General features: G+C 46.0%; 1 protein-coding gene across 6 annotated transcripts in view; it reads left to right on the forward strand.

Annotated features, from left to right (window-relative positions):
- The window catches only part of kat6b (K(lysine) acetyltransferase 6B), a 27,397-nt gene extending 12,351 nt beyond the window's left edge, over window positions 1-15,046 (forward strand). For 5 of the 6 annotated variants that reach the window (XM_024284535.2, XM_024284538.2, XM_024284536.2 and 2 more), the window contains 11 exons: window positions 220-1,166; window positions 2,163-2,287; window positions 4,123-4,235; window positions 4,362-4,503; window positions 4,645-4,806; window positions 6,193-6,286; window positions 7,384-7,615; window positions 7,886-8,045; window positions 9,753-10,019; window positions 10,696-10,987; window positions 11,069-15,046. In XM_024284535.2, the coding sequence (XP_024140303.1) occupies window positions 220-1,166; window positions 2,163-2,287; window positions 4,123-4,235; window positions 4,362-4,503; window positions 4,645-4,806; window positions 6,193-6,286; window positions 7,384-7,615; window positions 7,886-8,045; window positions 9,753-10,019; window positions 10,696-10,987; window positions 11,069-13,749 (5,215 nt within the window). In that variant the 3' untranslated portion in view covers window positions 13,750-15,046. The remainder of the gene's footprint in view (window positions 1-219; window positions 1,167-2,162; window positions 2,288-4,122; window positions 4,236-4,361; window positions 4,504-4,644; window positions 4,807-6,192; window positions 6,287-7,383; window positions 7,616-7,885; window positions 8,046-9,752; window positions 10,020-10,695; window positions 10,988-11,068) is intronic. The other variant, XM_024284539.2, reaches the window with a different exon arrangement.
- Window positions 15,047-15,127: the final 81 nt, after the last annotated feature.

Here is a 15,127-nt window from a genome sequence, read left to right on the forward strand (position 1 = left end):
GTCAGTTATATATTGGAATAGAGAAGTGAAAACAAAAAGCGTAGTGCAAAATTACAGAATTTTTTTTTTTTAAAGTAGCCCCTCCCTACTTGTGTAGTGTGAACACCATAGGCATGTGACGTGGGTTCAAGAACGCGCGTCACATGCCTGAAGTGTAGCTTCAAAAAGCAGAAAGCTTGACGACGTGTTCCTAAAAAGATCTTTTTCATCCCCCCACAGGTGTGTAACCAGTGTTGATGGCTCCATGGTAGCACTTGGCGGAAGGGGGTCACCTGGTAGGGGTCAAAAGATTACCGTCTGTTCCTCACCTTCATCTGGTCATGCTGCATCTGTGAAGGACGCCAGAGACAGATTGGCTGTTGCAGAGCCTTGTTGTGTGGTCAACGCCTCCCAATTCACCACTTCCCCTCCCACCACCACCACCACCCCCTCCCACACGCCCACCTCCACCCCAGCCACACTCACTATTAACAAGAAAACCAAAGGGCTTATTGACGGGCTTTCCAAATTCTTTACTCCTTCCCCAGTGGGCCGTCGCTCGCGAGCTTTAGCCGTAGAGTCGCCCGGCCAGTTGTACTGTAGGGACGAGGGTCCGCCCAAGCTGGCCAAGCCTCCAGAGCCGTTTGCCTTCGCTGCTGATGCAAAAATAACCCCTTCATCCTCTGCACTTCCTCCCGCTTCCACTTTACCAGGACCTAGCCCCCCCTTACAGGTGTCCAGCAGCTCCACCTCCGCTAACTCGCCTCAGAGCTCTTCCAGCCAGTCTAGTGTTCCCTCCCTGAGTAGTCTCTGCAGTAGCAGCCAACTCAAGGGGCTTTTTGACGGACTTTCTCACATATATACCACTCAGGGACAGTCGCGGAAAAAGAGACCCCCTTGCTACGCGCCGCCAAAGCGCATGCCCCTTAAGCAGGATTTGTCCAAAACAGGGTCCCAGTGCCTTGGAAAGAGCGAGTTTAGTAAAAGTAGGTTACACTCCACGTCTGCCGGGCCCGGCCGACCCCGAGGACACGCTTTTAAGATGGTCGGTCATTTCAAGCGTAACCCTTTCCTTAAAAAGCACAGGACACTAGCCAGGCTGAGGTATAAAGTGAGCCCTCAGAAGGGAGCCCCCTCGCCAGGAAAGGGAGACTCAGACGGAAGAATTAAGCCTGAGAATAATCATGGTAAGCAAGGTTAAAAAATTTCAGTCAAGAACTGCGTCTCCTCACCTTTTAAGCTTCTTTTTTCTTAGCTTGATTCTCGCTTTTTTTTTCTTTTTTTTTCCCCCACAGCTAATCTATATATATATATATTCTTTTGTGAGAGCATTACTCTCAACATTCTAACAGATTACTAATCCTCTTCCTTCTTTTTTTTTTTACTTTATTAACAATTTGGCTGCGAAGTTTCCGTGGCTTCCATCCTCTCGCCTGTTGGCTTTTTGTCATTGTGCATGGCCCCCACTAACTTCTTCACCTTGCTCTGTCCTTGACCCCTCTGCCGAAGTCTGCGCATCATGATTAACGCATCCTAGAAGCCGTAGTCACGCCGTGCTCTTCTTCATCCCACCCCTTCACCCCTGAAATCACTGTCTCCTGTCAACCCCACTTCCAGAGTTCATTAGACGCAGTGATTCACCCACACAAGTTGACTCAGAGCTGACATGCTGATTACACCCATAAGTGCACTAACATTTCACCACTGCAGTTTAGAAGGCTTTCATCTTTCGAGCAGCTTTAAGCAAGGTCGCACACCGCATATCTGTAATGCACCAATAACATATCACTTTCACTTTTTTGTTTTTTTTCTTTGACGTTTGGATATTGATGTCTATCATGAAATTCCTGAATGCATTCCAACATCAGTTTCCTTTTTACTTGTTCCCTTCACTGCATCTGCTGCTTAATTTATGGGAAACTCTCTTGGTGGATGACTAAGCACATGAAAGCGGTTACGCAATTATAGTGATTTAGTTTCACTTCATTACATTAGGGATTTTCATATAAACATGCAAAGATGATACATTATGAAATTCCTCCGAGACCCAGACTCGGGAGCAGTTCTCACAGTATAAGCACATTTGCATAGAATTCATTTATGAGGTTATTCAGCTGTTTCCAACAGCCTGCTGTTGATATGCCGCCTGATGGATTGACAGCGGTGTGTTCCTGTGCCTGTAGCGGATCACGGCCCGGAGCTGCACGCCAAGCAGAGAGTCCAAACCCACTTTGTGGCCATGTCTGGTGACCACGTCACTGAAGAGGATGTGGAGATCTTCGCACAAGTGCAGGAACTCGCAGCTCAGGTCAGGAGTCATGACAATGCAACCAGGAGTAAAAGTTTCATCTTTGTGATCACTGCATACAAAAATATAGTTTTTTTGTTTCTGTATGTTAGCTTCTTTCTTTCTTAAATAGCAAATTTAAAGATTTGTTTTGTTTCAGTTATTTATTTATGTTGCATTTCATGCCAAACAAACAAATTCACTGCTGGACATTATTAATAAAATACGAGTTATTTTCTGGAATTGTTTTCCTACCCAGAAGTAAGACGCATTGATCTCGGAGGCTCCGCCTTTTGCTGCTCATTTCATGACCTCATCCTAGAGCCGGCCTCAACATCGTGTCTGTTTACCCCACGAAAACTTTTGCGACATGGATGTGCATATTGTGTATCTGCCATCAGCAGCCCCGCCCATCGCTACACTGGTTGTAGAATGGCCGGGGCTAGCGAGCGGTGAAGCTAGCTGCTAATCGTTGCGAGCTTCTTGGAAAATATGGGTGTTTGTGTATAAGCCTGGGGGCGGTTCTTCCTGAAAGGGGCGGTTCTCACTTTGTGACATCAGCTCGTGAGAACCCGCTCGTTTTCGTGGGTATGGGAGGGGCTGTTGCTGAGAGCTCAGGTTTTTAGAGGAATACTGAGAAATGCTTGAATGGATCAAAATACTGCTTTGGAATTGTTTATAGTGAGGAATGAACAGTATAATAAACTTAAAAGCTCAAAAAGTTGATTTTGCATGGTACAGACCAGGGGTGTCCAAATCCAGGCCTTGAGGGCCGGCTTCCTACTAGTTTTCCAGAAATCCTGCCTTATCTGCTATTAATTACCTGGATCAGGTGTGTTTAGCCCATAAGGAGCTTCAGTGGCAGGTTGGTTGGAAAACATGTTGGACAGCGGCCTTCAAGGGATGGATTTGGACGCCCCTGTTATAGACTCTTCTCTTTAAAGAGCTCTTGAAAGGTATTATGGCGCCATGTTTGGGTTCATGAGGTCATTCAGAGACTCTCGGTACGGTGAGGTAGATACAGCAGGAGCTGCGTCTGAACGACAATCACTTTCAGCTGAGTTTCCATCGCTCTCTGACCCAGTTTGGCGACTTGCTGTCCCGCATTAGTCAGAGGAGGAATAAATTAAAATAAGAATAAAATCACTGGACGTTTTTATTCACTTCTTGATGCAAATAAGAAAAATATCAGAAATTTCAGAAGGAGAATGATCAGATTTTCCTTCATATTGGTTTTGAACTCTTATCACTGAATGCGTCATTAATACGTCACAGGCAAAAACTGAGACTCTGATATTTGAACTTGGGAAACATGCTGATAAATCTGTGTAAATCTAGCTCAAGTCCCACTGTACCACATTGCATCCTTATAGATGTTGATCAGTATCACAGCAAATTACTCAATCCGTTTGTCTAACGGTGTTTTTCCTCGTCTGTTATCAGTATTAATCCCCATAATCATCCTTTATTTACTGTGACAGTTTACCAAAACTCTTTACTTTGATTTTTAAGGAATTGGTTGCTCCAACAGCTTCAATCTGTGTATTTTATTTTGTATTCCCTGCAGGGTTTTTAGTTTTATCTCACAGTTTAATGTATCTTATAGTAACATATGCAATGGTTTTATTTTAGTCTGTTTTCTTTCCATTTGTACTTTGTGATCTTGAAAGATCTGATCTTCTATTGTTAACAAAGTAACCACATTTTGGTCCAAACCACGGGAGTTTAGAAACATGTTAGATAAAATTATTTTCAGATTATAGTGAATTTAAAACATATTTAAGGTTGATTTAGTGTATTTTCCCCAACAAAACCTCACATCTTTGTCTGTTTTCCTTTTCAACCTGTTTCCACAGAAAACCGGATCGCTAAGGTGCACAGACTCGAATCGATGCCCGTCTGTCATTGAATTCGGGAGTTATGAGATCCAGACGTGGTACTCCTCGCCGTACCCCCCTGAATATTCAAGGTAGAGTTCATTTCCAACAGACGTCACTTCTCTTGTTCCTGCGGCTGCATCGATCTCCAGTTGCTATAATAAGGCCTCATATTGAAGGGGGGGAGAAGCCGTAACCTGTTGTTTTGTCTCCTCCAGATTACAAAAGCTTTATCTGTGTGAGTTCTGCCTGAAGTACATGAGAAGCAAAAACATTCTTCAGAGGCACACAAAGAAGTGCGGCTGGTTCCATCCACCAGCCAATGAAATCTACAGAAAGGACAACCTTTCCGTATTTGAGGTCAGCTTTCCTTTACAGCAATAAAGCAATAACTGTATGCTGCATGAGCTTTCACCACTGAATGGGGCTGTGGGAGGAGGAGGAGGGGAAAATGGGAACTGTTTGAACAGTGTCCCCTTGCTCTTTTTATTCCGTGTCTAGGTTGATGGAAATGTCAGCAAACTATTCTGCCAAAACCTCTGCCTGTTAGCCAAGCTTTTCCTGGATCACAAAACCTTGTATTATGATGTGGAGCCTTTCCTCTTCTACATACTTACAAAGAACGATGAGAAAGGCTGTCATCTCGTGGGCTACTTCTCTAAGGTACGAATTACAGGATATGATGAGGAACACCACACATTAGTTTGAGCAATTATACTAATACAGAAACACGAAGTTTCATTATTTTTGTTTTTCTTCACAGAAAATGGGGGGGGGGGTCGATTTGGCACTATTTTATTTAGCGATGCTTGTATCAATTTAAAATGAACTTTTTTATGAGCAAACGTAGTTGTGCATCTTACTTTTGTTTTCGACTTAAACCTCCAACCCCTAGTTGGCACCACAGCGAGTTTCCCAATCCCAAGTATTTTATACGTGGGATTAGTATTGAACTGAAACTCTCTACCACGTTGCTGCCAGTATCACATAAACAGATTGCAAAGAAAGAATTGAAAAAAAAATTGTTCAGATATATCGTGATATATATCGAATTGTGAGATGTGTATCGTGATACGCATCATATTGCAAGGTGCGTATTGACATACGTATCCTATTGTGAGATGCGTATTGCGATACGTATTGTACTGTGAAATGTGTATCGCGATACGTATCGTATTGTTGGATGTGTATCGCGATACGTATCGTATTGTTGGATGTGTATCGCGATACGTATCCTATTGTGAGATGCGTATCGCGATTTGTATTGTATTGTGAGATGTGTATCGCAATACGTTTTGTATTGTGAGATGTGTATTGCGATACGTATCCTATTGTGAGATACGTATCGCAATACGTATCGTATTGTGAGATTTGTATTGCGATGCATATCCTATTCAGAGATGCGTATCGCGATGCATATCCTATTGAGAGATGCATATTGCGATACGTATTGTATTGTGAGATGTGTATCGCGATACGATACGTATCGCGATACGCATCGTGTTGTTAAAATCTTTCCAATAAATACCTCTAGTGCGATACGGAAAAAATTGTGTATCATGATTGTTTTTTAATCACAATAATGATATGTGTCACCAATAAAGTATATATTCAGTTATTCTCTGAAAAAAATTGAGAAAAATGTCACTTATTTTTCCTCTGACTTTATTTTTTTCAAGTAACTGAATAGTTACAAATGAGACATATTAAGTGCACAACAGTTTCCAGTATTTTAGTAGGAAAACACATTTTTGCACAAAAGTTCAGCAATAAAACTAAACGAATAGAAACAACAGAAGAGAAATGGTCGTATCGTCATATCACACAACACTACACAACCCTATAAAAAAGCTTTTAATTTGAAAGGTTTTTGCTCTTTTTACAGATGCAAAATGCTCTGATGGTTTATCATCTACTCTTACATGAATACTTTTAAAGTGAAAGTCATTAGTGTGTGTGCGCGGCTTAAAACAAGGACAATGGCAGGTGCAGTAAATTGCCGGCTTCAGCAGAGCTCTGACATACTTGATCTGTTTCTCCTTCCCTCAGGAAAAGCTTTGCCAGCAGAAGTACAATGTCTCCTGCATAATGATCATGCCTCAGTACCAAAGGCAAGGATTTGGAAGGTTCCTTATTGATTTCAGTAAGTTCTTTATTGCCTTTTATAGCTCTAAAATCTCTTCTTCTTTTTCTTCTTCCTCTGTCGGTCTTTACAAACAATTTCAAATTAAACGGTGGATTTGTAGCTCGTGGCAAGGTGCTGTTATTTCGTTAACGCTCTGAAAGGGCCCAATCAGGAGCATTCATGTACAGTTCTTAAGCAATCACAGGTGATTAAAGGTGAGAAACGAGCGCTCTGGCAGCTTAGAATTATTCGATGGCTTTCAGGGTCGCCCTAAGAGCTCGAAAATCCCCCCATTCTCTCCCCCTGACCTCTAATGAGGAGTATACGCCGCTCCTACGTGCAGTAAATGCAGCACATGCAGTATTTATGGTTTGCGGTCCACTTAAGAAAACAGTTGCTGCCTTGAGTGGATTTCTGTGTTTAGGCGGGTGCTTTTTCGTCATTATAGACACTTTTATTATTTTCCAAAGTTGTCTCTGAGACGCAGCAGCGCGGGGAAGGCAGTAATGGAGCATTTGATTTCCTGTTCACTTTGGGAGCCATTGAGACACAGAGATGCAAGAGGATCTGTGATATTGAGAGTGCGCTGATAACAAAGGCAGGGATAAAGGGGGAATGAGCACAGCTGAGTTCGGAGCCCTTTGAAGGCTTTATTGGAAAATGTAGCTCTGGAGCTAGAAGTTATTTAGATTAAGAGTTTCTGCTGCGCTTGTTTTAGCCTCACAGCTGTTCTCTCAGAGGCAGGAACGCTTCTTTAAGTCGAAATTGCACGTATGTCATTCCTTTTGTTTTATACGATCCGTCGCATTAATAAATGTTAGCAGAGCTTCATTTTGTGAAAACATCCCATCAGATGTTGGTTCTTAGTGCCGGCTGCACATTCAGTTCTGCGTGTAATGGATGACCCGTGACAGGACCATCATCTAACTAATTACGCTCTCATTCATATATTTGTACTTAGGTTAATTTCCTCTCATATTTTATCTCTCACTGACGTCCAGATGCTCCACAACCTTTGCCACCCTTGCTTTACAGCTTTCTCCGCTATAAAAATCTCTCATTCAAGTCGAAATTCTGAAGCAGCCTTTGTTTGTGTTTGAACCGTGTCTTTTTAGGTTACCTCCTCACCAGGCAAGAAGGACAAGTTGGCTCCCCAGAGAAGCCGCTGTCAGATCTGGGTCGCTTATCCTACCTGGCATATTGGAGAAGTGTCATACTGGAGCACCTTTATATGCACCCAGATAAACACATCAGTATTAAAGGAATAAGCAGAGCCACTGGGATGTGTCCGCACGACATCGCCGCCACTCTCCAGCAGCTCGGCATGATTGACAGACGCGATGGCAGGTCAGTTTCCCAGCTTCAGTCTCCTTTAGCCCCGCGCTTCTGCTGCTGCTGCACGCCGTCTGACTTAACCAGGTCAGCAAGTATTTTTAACAGCATATCCATTATTGCAGCTGAATATTGACAGAAGTAAGTCAGGTTAAGAACCCCCAAGGACACTTGGCACCTGCGGTCCCAAAGAGCTCGTCGGGGTGTCTGTATTTAACCACACGCCGTTTCATCTCTGTGCTGTTAATTCAAGCTTTTTTTGTTGTTTTTGTGTGTGTGTCATAGGACGGTGTTAGTCAGAAGAGAGCGATTGATCCAGGGGCACATGGAGAGGCTGAGAGCCTGCCCACGCCACAGAGAAGTGGATCCAAAGGCCTTACGGTGGACTCCTTCCTCCACTCTCAACCTCGTCCTGTCTGAGGAGGAGAGGGAGGCGGAGATGGATGTAGGTTTTTGTATTTATACTTGCTGAAAATATGTTTACTTAGCGTTTTTCAGTCATTAGATTCATGAAATTGTTGGACACATTAGTTTGTATTCAGTCATTCTCCTTCACTCTGAAAGAGCAATCACAGTTTGCTCACATAATTGTCTCCAAAACGATGTTGTGGAATATAAAACAAAGCAGCTGAAATATGTCTTTATATTTTACCCTCCAAAAAAGATTGGAAATCATTTCTGCATTTACCCAAACACAGATGAAAGAAAAGGCCTTGGTAGTGCAGTTAAGTATTGTAATAAAACAACAGAGAAGGAGATTGAGGAGCGCTTTGTTATCTGCTTGAATCATCCAAACAGCTGGTTAATTGTCCCATTAACTCGCCGCCGCTGTGTGTGTTTATCCATTTATGTTGCTGCTGCAGTAGTTCCATGTTGAAATGAGAGTGTTAAACGGATGGTACTGGTTCAGTCACAGAAAAGCACGACAGAGAACGTTTGGCCAGAACATGAACACACTTTGTTTTCCACAGAATGAGCAAAAAAGCCAAACTAAAGGGGCAAAAACGCCATCTTTGGATCTATTTTAAAAGTGATCTTTTAATTATGATTATGAAGTTTTTTGGCCAAAATTAAAAAAAACTGTTGTTCTAGAGGACATAGTTTCATTCACCTCTGAGTTATAAAAGGAACCGCTTGCGTGTAGCATGCCTGCCCCAACTTCCCATCATCCAGAGCTCAGTGAACGCACCACTCAGAGATTCTCTTTTGCCCAGTGTTCTATCAATCAACCTGTTTGTTCTGGGGTTTTAGGGAAAAAAGGGAAGAGAGAAGGAACTTAGGTTTTTAAGGGCCGTAGATCCACTGATAAATCAAAAATAGACTAAAAAACAACTTTAGTGGAATGTTTTCTTCTGTTTTTGTTGTTAACCACAATATAAAGAGACTTAAATAAGGTAAATCTCACTGCGGGAAAGGGAGAGGAGTATATTCTCAGGATTCCTGAGAGATCTTTAAAAAGTCTTAAAAGCCTTGAATTTGAAGTTGTGAAGATAAGGCCTTAAAAAGCATTTAAAACGTCTTACATTTTGATTTCTTGCTCTTAAAAATATTTTCACAACCCCAACCTAACATTACCGGTGTAACAAAAATGGCGAGCAATAGTATCGCCATCCGGTTGTACAGTTTTGATTCAGATGTCAGCTCGGACAAGGAAAGCAAAGACGTACATAAATCTATTTGAATCAGAATGGAGTAGACCAGTAGTACATAACTGTATCTTTTTTTTCATCTCTTCCTGATTCCCGACAATTTAAGTAAAGAAATACTCCGAAATGCAATTTTGAGTGTAATTTTCCTAATGTATGTCCTCCATCATCAGAAAAAGAACGCCATTTTCATCGGAGTGAGTCTTTAAGGAGGTAAAATAAGGCCAGTAATGGAAAAGGCAATCTCTGTGTCACCACATAATTGATAGTACTGAATATTCCATGAAAAGCAATCTTTTAATGGTTGCTTAACAGGAATGTTTCCATCACAACCCGCAGACATCCAATCAAGAAGCCGCTCATATTAAGTGGAAAAACGTGTATTGATTCATTTGTCATGATGTTAATTCGAATCACTTGTTTTCCCATTAGCCTCGTTGCTCAGATATTCCATCCCTGCGTGCTCCTTTCCCAGAGATAATGCGTCTTGTCTGTTTAATTACCAGGCTGAGCGGCTGAAGGAGCAGGCCAGTGGCTGGGAGGAGGAGGAGGAGAGGGAGGGCTTCGGCGTGACTCACGGCAGCAGCAGGCAGCCGCTCACCAAGGTCCACTGCAAGATCCCCTTCCGGACCTACGAGCGCCGCCCCGCTCCCACCTGGACCAGGCGCATCCAGCAGTCGGAGGCGGTGAGCGACGACGAAGCCGACGAGGACTCGGACGCCTCGCTGCCCGTCCTGAAAAAAGCTCACGCCATCCTGGCCGCCAAGAGAAAGGTGCCTTTTGGTGTGGCAGCTGTGATGAAGTGAAATAGCATGACATCTGGATATTATCTTTCATTAAGGAGCACAGTGTTTACTTGAGTGAGATGGAAAGGTTCGATAAATATTCATAAATTCACTTTAGGGTTCAGCGGCTTCCTCCTGTCATCTGCAGCCTCCCCGCGTGCCTGCAGCAGCAGATAATAGATTGTGTTTTCACTGCCGGTGTTGAGCCTGTGCAGGCTAAACCTTGTACCATTGTCAGTGGTCATGGTTAATTTACCGCCCCTCTTCCCTGCGCCTCACATCTGCTCTGTCTATAAGGCACTGCCCCCTTGTGCTGGAGATAATAACGCTGCCGGCTGCGCCATGTCAGGAGACCTTTTCTACCAGAGAAACGAATGACACTGGCTTTTGGAGCTTATTTAGTGCATTACAGTATTGATTTCACATTTTCCTTGTGAAGGATTTCAGAGCGGAGAGTGGCTGAGTTGCAGCTGGAAGGAAACAAGCGGAGAATAAAAAAAGCTCTGCTTACTCTGCCGTTCTCGTTTGTGGTTTTGCACGCCGAGCTTAAACATTTCTGTCCGGTTTGAACGTTTTGCACAGAAGCCAGAATGAATGTCTGTTCACCTCGTGTCCTCGCTAAAAGGAGGTTTTATCATAAACCCGTCTTTGTTCTGTGTTTCAGAGAAACGCCATTCTCAAGAAGAGAGGCCGCAAAAGGAAGCAAATAAACAGCAGCGTAACGACGGAAACCATCTCCGAGACGACGGAGGTGTTGAACGAGCCTTTCGAGAACTCTGACGACGAGCAGCCCATGCCCCGGCTGAAGCGCAGCTCCAGAGGGAACGAGATGGACGACGACGACAACGAGGAGGAGGAAACCCGGAAGACTTTAACCACGCCGATGAAGCGACGGAGAGGTCGCCCGAGGTTGGAGAAAAACGAGCAGCTGAGCAATCACGACTTCTGGAACGACGGTATTTGCACGCCATGTTCTGTTATGGGCTGTTTCTCCGTAAATATAATCTCTAAAAATCGGTTCTGCTTCTGCTCCGTAGAGTGCATTCTCTCCAAGAGAACGAGCAAACCTCGTCCGGTGAAGCGGAAGAAGGGCTGGCCCAAAGGAGTGAAGCGCGGCCCCCCGAAATGGAGGTTAAAGAAGGAGCGAAAGATGGGCTTCAAGCTGAACCTCTACACTCCTCCTGAGACGCCGATGGAGGCGGAGCCGCAGCACGAGGAGGTCAAGCAGGATCCAGACAGCGCAGACGAGGGCAGCAAAGAAGGGGGAGGCTTTTCGAGTCCAGTCAGGATGCAAGAGGAGAGCCGCCGTGAGCCCTCGAGTCCTCCTGAACATCTATCCCAACGATTGAGCTCCCCTGAACGCTCCGCGGAGCCGTCTCCGGCGTGTTCTCCTGCCGGATCCGTCGATGCTGGTTCTCCTGCGGCCGTGGACTCCATGGCACCAGCTGAGGAGGACCAACAGGGAAGTGGACGGGAGCCAGACTCACCAGCCAAAGATTTGGATCAGAGCGCTGAGGGGGGCGTCTCCCTGAAGACCGGCATCAATGAGGAGGCGGAGCTTCAGGACGCAGATGACGAAAGCCACAGCAAAGCAGCAGCAACTGACGGCTGCGTGGAAGAGATTCCAAAGGACGCCCCGAAATGCACCCCGCCTTTTTTAAATCCAAAAGAAGACGATGGCTCAGAGTCGAGTCCGCTGGTGTCTAAAGTTCTGAGCGCAGAGGAACCCGCTTCTTCTGCAGAACACTCTCAGGAGGAGGGGGCGGAGCTCACAGCTGCAAATCAGACACCTGAAGCGGAGGCAGTCGCTACCATCGCCGCTGTGGACTCGGATAATCCCGCAGACTCTGAGTCGGAGGAGGAAAGCGCACCGAGTCCCGCTCCTGACCGGCCGCCTCCGCCGTCTGCAGCGAGGTCCACGCTCAGCCCCGTCCTGAGAGAGGAGCCCCCGGTTTGCACAGAGATCGACTCGGAGACCGTCCAAGCTGTCCAGTCTCTGACACAAGAAACCGAGGCGGAGAGCATTTTCCAGGACTGCGTGGAGAGCCAGGAGCCCTGCAGGCACCTGCAGCCCTTCGCCCACGTGGCTCAAAGCCCCCAGCTCACCTCGCTGGACGATTGCCCCCACTCTGACCACAGCAGCCCGCTGTCTTCTGCTCAGTCCCACCCCAGCCAGTCCGTGCGCTCCGTCAACAGCCCCGCCGTCTCCATCCTGGAGAGCGGCTACACTCAGATCAGCCCCGACCACAGCGCCATCTCGGTGCCGTCCCTCCACAACATGGAGACCAGTCCCATGATGGACGTGCCGTCGGTGTCGGATCACTCCCAGCAGGTGGTGGACAGCGGCTTCAGCGATCTGGGCAGCATTGAGAGCAACGCGGAGAACTACGAGAACCCCAGCAGCTACGACTCCGCCATCGGGGGCAGCATCTGCGGGGCCGGCCCCTCCCAGAACAGCTGCTCCTACGGCAGCGGTCTGCCCCAAAGCAGCTGCGCCGTCAGCCAACAAATGGCCGCCGTCAATCCCGGCAGCTGCGGGATGATTCAGCAGAACAGTCTGAGCTCGCCGCCGCACTGCAGCGTCAAGTCGCCGCAGGGCTGCGTGGTGGTGGAGAGGCCCCCCAGCACCAGCCAGCACAGCCAACACAGCACCCAAAGCAGGCACGGCCCACACAATCAGCTTAGCCAACACAATCAGCACGGTCCACACAATCAGCTACCGCCGCACGCCCAACAAAACCCCCACAACCAGCATAGCCACCACCACAATCATCACCTGCAGCACAATCAGCTCAGCCAGCACAATCAGCAAGTTCAGCATAGCCTTCACAATCAGCACGGTCAGCAGCAGTGCGCCATCCCCACCAACTTCACCACCACCATGCAGCTGGCAGACATCCCCGAGTCCGGAAACCCCAACTTCAGCCTGTACGAGAGGATCAACCACCAGGGGGAGTACGGCGGCGGCCACTACCCGCAGTCGTCCGGTCTGAGTCTGGCCAAGCTGCAGCAGTTCACCAACACCTTCATCGACCACCCCCACTCCCTGCCTTTCAACCACGCCGCCTCACACCCCATCACATCTTATGCAAACACGCCGGCGCAGCACTCCAGCATCGTGTCTCTGTCTCAGACCCCGCATCGAGTCCCCAACCCGCAGGTGCAGGCCACCATGACCCCTCCCCCCAATCTGAGCTCCCCGCCTCACATGATGCTGCAGCGCAACATGGGCATCCCGCCCTCGCAGCGCATCCAGCCCCAAATGACCTCCAAGAACCACATGTCGGCGCGCTCCAAGTCCACCCCGCTGTCGCACCACCACCAGCAGCAGATGTACGCCCGACCGCCGCAGAGCGTGGCCATGCAGGCGCCATCCAGGACGCTGGCCGCCATGCCGCGCATGAACATGAGCGTGAACATCATGCCGGCGCCGGGCTACAACGTCAACTCCATGAACATGCCCTCTCTGAACGCCATGAATGGCTACAGCATGAGCCAGCCCATGATGAACAGCGGCTACCATGGCAACCATGCCTACATGAACCAGTCGACACAGTACTCTATGCAGATGGGCTTGATGGGAACACAGCCATACCCCCAGCAGCCCATGCAGGCTCCACCACATGGCAACATGGTGTATCCTCCAGCTGGTCACCATGGCTACATGAACACGGGCATGTCCAAGCAGTCCCTGAAAGGGCCTTTCGTCAGGCAGTAACCCCCCCGCCGGACTACGCTCCTCCCCCTTCTCGCGTGCATTTAGCTGTTTTTAAAGATGCACTGATCTGGCCTTTTCTTTTAGTGCGTGTGTGTGTGCGCATGTGCGTGCGTGTGTCTTTCCTTTCCGTTTATTACTTAAAAACCAGCAGCAGCACTTGGAAAGAATGCAAAAAGTTTCCGCGAGTAAACTTTAAAGAGTATTTTTGTTCGTTCAGATGGGAAGCCTTACATCGTTACGATGAAAATATATTTAAGTAGTGTTAGCGTCCGACGTGTCGGGTTCAGAGCTCAGACATAGATTTTTATCAGTGCTCTTGCAGTCGTGTAGCAGCCTCAGATGAAGCCATTTAATGTGCCTGCTACAAGTGGACATAGTGGCTGTTTGAACCTGTTCAGTGTACCTGTCTAACAGTGCTGACCATTAGTTTGTACTATACTCTTTGCCTTTGCATATTTAAATTATTGTACTTATTTTGTAAAGTGACACAAAGCATGCTTCAGTCTCTGTTAGTGACAGTGCATTGAGTAGTACTGTACAAGTGTTGTGCTTAATGGCAAGCCATTTTAAAAATATCTGGCCTTTTATTAGGTTTCCCCTCCACAGGGGGAGAAAGATGAAACTATATTTTGTTAAATCTAATAATGTAAAAAAAAAACAACCTGTAAACTTAGTCCTGTTTTCTGTTTGGTTTGAGAGGTTTTATTGCGATGTATGTATAATTCTGAAGTCTTTTTGTAACAGATCTCCTCGAGGCAGCTTTCTGTTTAATAAAGCAGACTGATTTCTGTCAGAATAACAAAGCATATCTCAGTGTTTGTACCCTGTTGATTCTAAAACATTTCAGGATGTCAAGAAATGTGGCAGAATTTAAAGAAACTAAATGATTATAAAAAGGAATAACAATAAAGAAGATATAAATTTAGTCCAAAGTCGATATTTTACATAATGCCTTTAAAGCTACGTTTTCATTCCATCTGTAGATTTGTTTTCTATCTTTATAAAATGTTGAATTTATATTTTACCGAAGTGTAGAAGAATAGAGCCTGTGAATAGACCAAACTAAGCTAATGGATTGCATGTAAAACGCAACTTGTATTTGTGTTTTTGTTAATATTGCTCTTTTGTAGCCTTTGTACCTGTACAGAGTCGCTGGAGTGAACAGGAGGGAAATACCTGGGGATGTGCACACAAATCAGAGAGAATGACATTCTTGTATTTATGACTTTTCTCCTTTTGTCAGTCACTTAAAATGCTGTACATTTTAGCATAAAAATAAATTATGATTGACCATCTATACGATTGTTCTCATACATTTGTGGCTCTTTGATTATTACTATTGACTATATGTGAGAACTGGACCTTCCTGGCATTCCAA

Source organism: Oryzias melastigma, linkage group LG19 (genome assembly GCF_002922805.2).
Source record: "Oryzias melastigma strain HK-1 linkage group LG19, ASM292280v2, whole genome shotgun sequence".
NCBI lineage: Eukaryota > Metazoa > Chordata > Actinopteri > Beloniformes > Adrianichthyidae > Oryzias > Oryzias melastigma.